Genomic DNA, 6,403 nt, shown 5'->3' on the forward strand with positions numbered 1-6,403 from the left:
ACTGTATGTTGTAAATGTGCTTCTGACCTCTTCCGTTCGACAGCATTCCTGTAAAGACTTCCCTCACAATCAGTCAGAAGATCCTCATCTTGGTCTGTCTGTGTAAAATAAACTCGTGTGTGATTAAATAGTGGCTACGCTACATTATTTGACTCGTAAAATGTACATAAATGTTCTTTAATAGTTGTACTTTTTCGTGTGGAAATGTATGGAAGCAAATTCATGCCAAAACAAATGACATTACACCTATAGAGGAAATGTGTTCGATAGTGAAAAATCAATCAATCTATGTGGTACTTTAATGTTCACATTCTGACAATAAGAAAATGCTTCAAAGAGAATATGATAAGAGCAATTCCTATTTTGTAACTTCTTCTACAGGGTGATGGTACAAACAGCAAGAGGGTAGTCCTAAGAGCTAACGGGGATGTTTGCCTAAATAGTAGCTCATTTTACTGCAAGCAACACCGCAATTCAATACAACAAAATCACCATTTAACATAATATAATGGGAACTTAATTATTGTGCTAACATCCTTCCGTCAATATGCTAAGCTAACCTCAAAACAAATCTAGTACTAAAGTGTGCGTTCGTTGAACTGACAAAAAATAAACTCTACACAATAATATGAAGAGTAACAAGTTGCTCTTTTCTGAGGTAGTCAACGGTCACGTTCCGGGCCGACTACGTTGCAGATAGGTGCAATGCATCAACCAATGGTGGCATGTTACGTCATCGACTGTACAGCCGGGCATCAGATTGCTATATCATATGATGTGGTTGGCAGATATCTTAAAACACCTATCCAGGTGTTGTGAGATCTGGCAGGCATCTGCAATGTAGTCAGTCTGGAATGCGGCAAACAAGTATAAAATAAACATGGGTGTGGAATAGAGATCTACATATCAGGATAGGATATAATACATGAGAACTGGTAAAAGAGAATGTTCAAGGAGATGTTATACAACATTTTCCGTACTGCTTGTTACACTTCTTGTTATATTTTTAGATTACACCGGTGACAGAATATGGCAGAAAAAAAAACATATACTATAATAGTATAGAGGTAGAAAGAATATGGGTCAATTAATATCACTGTATGTTGTATCAACAACAACAAAAAGCAACTAGATTCATAAAACCTACATTTTCACTTTAGATCTAATGGCACAACTCAGAGCCAAAGTAAATTGGAAAGATATAGACCTACCCTAACCCCACAGGACATCATTCTGTTTAGCTGTTCATCTAGGAGAGCATGTTGTTGAGGTAAAAGGAACAAAACATTTTTTAAGACATCAATTCTCTCCTTTCATAATGTCATAAGTGCTTTAACACAGTCGAGAGTAGGCATCCAAGAGGCACAACAGTAGCATTTTTTAAGACATCGGTGCGACATTTCACTGAATACAGGATACAGTCATTGATATGCAGTAATATGAAACCCATTTCAGTAAAACTCTCTAAAGAGGTGTTTGCCAAACCTCTCGAGTACCCCCTGCAATTCCACTTATTTGGTCTATACCAGAACACGCACAGCTGATTTAAAACGTCAACTTAAACAATAAGGAGGTGTGGTATATGGCCAATATACCACGGTTCAAGGCTGATCTTATACACGACTTAATAAGGAGTGCTTGGATACAGCCATTAGCTATGGTATATCGGCCATTTACCACAAACCCCTGAGGTGCCTTAATGCTATTATAAACTGGTTACCGATGTAATTAGAACAGTAAATAAATGTGTCATACCCGTGGAATACGGTCTGATATACCACGGCTTTCAGCCAATCAGCATTTAGGGCTCAAACCACCCAGTTTATAATAATAATCAAGCCCTTGATTACTTGAACCAGTGTGCTAAAACTGTCTGGAACAGACCAAATAAGTGGAATGGGGTACTGGGTAGAGGAAACTTCTTTAAAGTAACTTAAAAATTAAACATGTCTAGTTTTTGTATAAATAAGCATTACATGATGACACAAAAGTACAATGTTATGCAAACTGATGTTATATATCTAGCATAACAATTGTCATCAAAGTAAATCACATTGTTGAAAAAAAATAATCAAGATGAGTGGCAGGTGTCATGTAGCACTTATGTCCACATTGTATAGACCTGACGCGATCCTTCCAAAGTGCAACCACTTGGCCTATTTCTAACAGGTTTCAGTAAAACAACATTTGGGTTGCTAAAAGACACTCCCCCTATTCTCCTTCTGCTCAAGTTTATTTTAATCGGATGAGGTAATACTGATGAGGTGGTTCATTGTGTTCAACGTCATAATGGAAATTATTGCCACCGAAAGCTTAATGAGCATCGTTTTAAAGAATGAAAATGTATGTATTTAAAAAATAAAATTTTTTTTTAAATGCAAGCACATTGAAAGCATATACACCACACAATGAAAAGCATGTGGACACCTGCTGTCTGGAACAGTTGACTGAGGCAGACAAACTGACTTGTTGAAAAGGTGGAATCCAATGACGGTGCCACGTCGAAAGTCAGAGCTCTTCAGCATCGTTTTAAAGAATGAAAATGTATGTATTTAAAAAAGAAAGAAAGGAGACAACAAAATTCCACTTGCCCATCCCTGTTCTAAACACTCATATTCTATTGGAGGCTTTATTCGTGACTATTTGAAGTGTCCCTTGGCCTGGTGTTAGATCACGTGGGTCACATGGTATCAGGCTGCTCACTGTTGAAAGGCCTGGTAGTAGCGAGGTAGGGAGGTGGAAGTGCTCATTCCAGGGTTGCTGAACCCCTGAGGTAGCTGGTTGTTGTTGTGGTTGTGGGTTCCGGGACCCTGGGGTGTGTGCGGTTGTGGAGGCTGCAGGAAGGTAAGGCCTCCTGGGGCCTGAGAAGGCAGGGGACTGGAGGAGGAGGGCGGCTCAGTGGAGGTGGAGCTAGAGGGGTAGCCAATCACCAGACCTCCCATACTCATATGAGCACTGTAGGGAGGCAAGCCGAACGGCAGGAAGCCCAGGAGAGGACCCAGGTCCATGTTAGCAGCGCATGACAACTCGGCCGAGGAGAGAGCGGGGCTCCTGGATAGAATGCGGGGGTCCCCGGCCCCTGGCCCACCCTGGGCTTCTGAGAGCACCTCCCTCTGAGGAGAGGAGGAGGTAGAGGAGGAGGCTGCGGTCAGGTGTGGAGGCAGCCCACTCTGCAGGTCCATGAGAAAGCTCTCCGTGTCAGGGTGGGGATATGAGGTAGATCCATGCTGGTACCTGGGCATGTGGCCATAAGGCTGCTGTTGCTGCTGGGGCTGGGGAAGGTGGTGGTGGGGATGGGGAGCGGGGTCCGGCATGTGGCGGCCCACCCCCATGGCCGTGGACAGGGAAACCTGCATGAGGGAATGGTGGTGGTGGCCCATGCCTGGATTGGACATGGTCTGCAGGGGGTAGCTGCTGTACATGTCCATGGGGAAGGTCTCTATGGGCTCCTTTGAGGGGGGCCCCATGCCACATGACACAGGACTCTGTTCCTCCTTTACGGGGCCAGGTGTGGTGGGGGCAGGTGTGGCTGTGGGGGTGGTGGGTGTGGCCTCCTGGACGTGGCTCTTCTTCAGGTGGCGTGTCAGATGGTCCCTGCGGCCAAAGCGCTGGGCACAGCGCGGGCACAGGAAGTCCCGGCGGCCCGTGTGCACCACAGCGTGGCGCCGCACATCCTTGCGGGTGTAGAAGCGTCGGTCGCAACGCTCGCACGAATACTTCCTCTCCCTGATGGCGTCGGTGGCACCCCCCAGTGGCTGAGGCCTGTCGGTGTGGCTCCCTAGCTGCTCCAGCAGGGTGGGCTCTCCCTCCTGGAAATGGAGCTCACCAGAGAGGGAGGTGGGGGTGTGAGTGGCCAGAAGGTGGCGCCGGTAACCCAGCTGAGTGCTGTACTGTTTGCCACACTCCTGACATTGGAACACCTGCCTGTTGGCGTCATGGGCCTGCAGGTGGCTTTTCAGGTGCTCCTTCTGTTGGAACATCTTCTAGCAGAGGGAACAGCGCTGGGTCTTCTGCAGAGGGCAACGGAGCATAAGCCTGAGCAGACTCATGGGGTATTTTAAGAGAGGACCTTCAAACTTGACAACCTTGGCTCCACCCTTAATGGAGAGTGGGGTGTTGAGTGCTGCTGAATGCTGTTAGTGGAGTGTTTCGTACTCTCTCCAGGCGACGGTCTGTCCGCCTGTCTCCCTTTCCAGTACAAGCTTCTATCAGATGGGGTGGTTCTGCAGCAGCAGCTGCCATAGCAACCCAATAGGGCCTGTGCGATGAAAGGAGAGGAGTCAAACACTCAGCCGTTAAAGCTCGGACTGGATGTGTATGAACCTACCTGAGCTTGTGTGAGTTGTATGTGTGTGTGTGTGTCTCTCCAGAGGGTAATTATTGGGTAAGTTGTGTGGTTCTTCTCCAGGTCTCATCCAGCCACACCAGCCAGAGAAGGGGTTGAATGTGAATGGCAGTTCTTCATGATTACAGCCCTATATATAAGCACAAATAAGCACAGATCAGCCTATAGTTGTTGTGTGATGAAATTACCCACAGTCACACTGGTGCCTGACACACCCCATACCTATACCTGTGTAATAACCATAGACATATGTCATTGGTATTAACAGTGTAATTACATAGTACTTCAGTAATTACTTTGAAATTGTAATGTAATGGAGTTCCTCGGATTTTGCAATTACACAAGTGAAAAAAGGATAACTGTCGCAATAAGTTGAAGTTCGGGATTTAGTACAACGATGGTTATAATTGTGCAAGTGCTGCAGATCAATATTCTAGTCATAGTGCCCTCTTGTGGAGATTGGGTGGCATGATGAGCCAAGGTTTTCTATATTAGAAAATTCTAACTACAAAACCGTCTCTGATCTCAACACAATGTAAAACAAGGTATGTTAGCAACACTTGAAAACCAATCAAGTGTCTAAATACAACGAACATATGGTTAATCATCAACTCGAGCTGCTCAACCTGTATATGATCTTTAATGATGTGTTTCAGAAATGTGTTTTTTAAACGACTATCTAAATCACGCAACGCTAGTCAATTAGAATATAGAGTAAACAGAAAACTCGATAAACGAGACTAGCTAATGTAATTCATTATCGAAAAAACGTAATGGTGGCACGTAGTGCGAAGATAAGGACGAACATTTAAAAAAAACTTTTTTAACACTTTTGTATTCTGAACATTTGGTGAGCGCCAGCGGAACAGTTATGATTTTCATTATTACAGATAGTAATTAAGTAATTAACAGAAATATACATATTTCACTACTATTTGAAAACTGCCAAAGAAATTCAGCAAGTTCATGTCACGAAGTTGCTCGGCATGAGTCGATTTTTACTATCAGGCTGGCAGACTTATATTTGGGACCTTTCTGTTAGAAATGGGCATACACGTACCTTTAAAACTTTCGGGAATCGGTTCTTGTTCCTTTTCTCTGAGATATTTTGTAAAACTATTTTATTATTTTCAGGGCCTGGATTTTCCAGTGCAGCGCTGGAGTTTCAGAGCGCGTGCATTATGGGAGTGTGACGTCAGACACACCGCTTTGACAAACTTTTGCTGTGGTTGCTAAATACGGTTCACCAACACTGATTGACCTAGTATGCGATACTATACTTCATATTAAACTTGAACACTTATGACAATATGACATTATGGGCCCCATATCATGATACTATATAAGAAGAGAAGATGATGGAGGAAGCTCATCTTTTCCATCTCATTTGCTGGTCAAAATCTGGAAATAGTACCTAAATCCATGTTGCAAACAGTTCCTCGATGAAGAACTTTGTTGAACTGTTAGCAACATGGATTTAGGTTGCATTAGTTGTGGAGTAAGTTTGCATAGCCTACTGTTCAAGTTTTTGTATTTTCTTCTATAACGTATAGCTTCCAAATATATCACCATGTCAATCTCACAAACTCTGTCCAGGTTTGCATTCATAGCTCCATCCACAAATGTGGTGACATTTCCTTAGCCCCATACCTCAGTTTACAAAACAATGTGTCAGGATCAGGCTGTTGAAATTACAGGTTATACCTATTTTATTAAGGTGAATATATGTATGTTTTAATGTGGATGTTCTCTGTGTGACTTCCGTTTGGGACACGGGCAATCATTATTATCAGTACTCTATGCATTATAGACTATACTCAGGTATCAGAACGCATTTGTTGTAAACACTGCAGCAGTATGTTCCCTTATGGTATGTAAATGTGAGTCGCCTATGAGTACAATTTTGGAATTGACGTAATTTTTTATCAAAACGTGGTATCTGATTTTAGATTCTTCCATATTTTTCTATTCAGGTAGATCTCTGGCATGTTACATGTTGACGCCATTGTGGCTCATTTTGCAGATACAGAGCCACAATGTCTTGTTCTCCGTCATTTC

General features: G+C 43.3%; 1 protein-coding gene across 2 annotated transcripts; it reads right to left on the reverse strand.

Moving 5' to 3' along the window:
- Positions 1-2,550: 2,550 nt before the first annotated feature.
- On the reverse strand, positions 2,551-5,540 carry LOC124031811 (zinc finger protein PLAGL2-like). 2 transcript variants are annotated; one of them, XM_046343498.1, is made up of 3 exons: positions 5,406-5,540; positions 4,328-4,475; positions 2,551-4,258 (listed from the first exon to the last, which is right to left on the reverse strand). In XM_046343498.1, the coding sequence occupies exon 3, from the start codon at positions 3,978-3,980 to the stop codon at positions 2,700-2,702; it is 1,281 nt and encodes a 426-aa protein (XP_046199454.1). In that variant the 5' UTR covers positions 3,981-4,258; positions 4,328-4,475; positions 5,406-5,540; the 3' UTR covers positions 2,551-2,699. The 2 variants fall into 2 exon arrangements, with proteins under 2 accessions (XP_046199454.1, XP_046199453.1); XM_046343497.1 differs by having other exon boundaries at positions 2,551-4,475.
- Positions 5,541-6,403: the final 863 nt, after the last annotated feature.

Source organism: Oncorhynchus gorbuscha, linkage group LG03 (genome assembly GCF_021184085.1).
Source record: "Oncorhynchus gorbuscha isolate QuinsamMale2020 ecotype Even-year linkage group LG03, OgorEven_v1.0, whole genome shotgun sequence".
NCBI classification, from domain to species: Eukaryota; Metazoa; Chordata; class Actinopteri; order Salmoniformes; family Salmonidae; genus Oncorhynchus; species Oncorhynchus gorbuscha.

Excerpts from the sequence above, each read along its gene's own strand:
- LOC124031811 (XM_046343498.1), bottom strand. The coding sequence starts at position 3,980 with ATGTTCCAACAGAAGGAGCACCTGAAAAGCCACCTGCAGGCCCATGAC.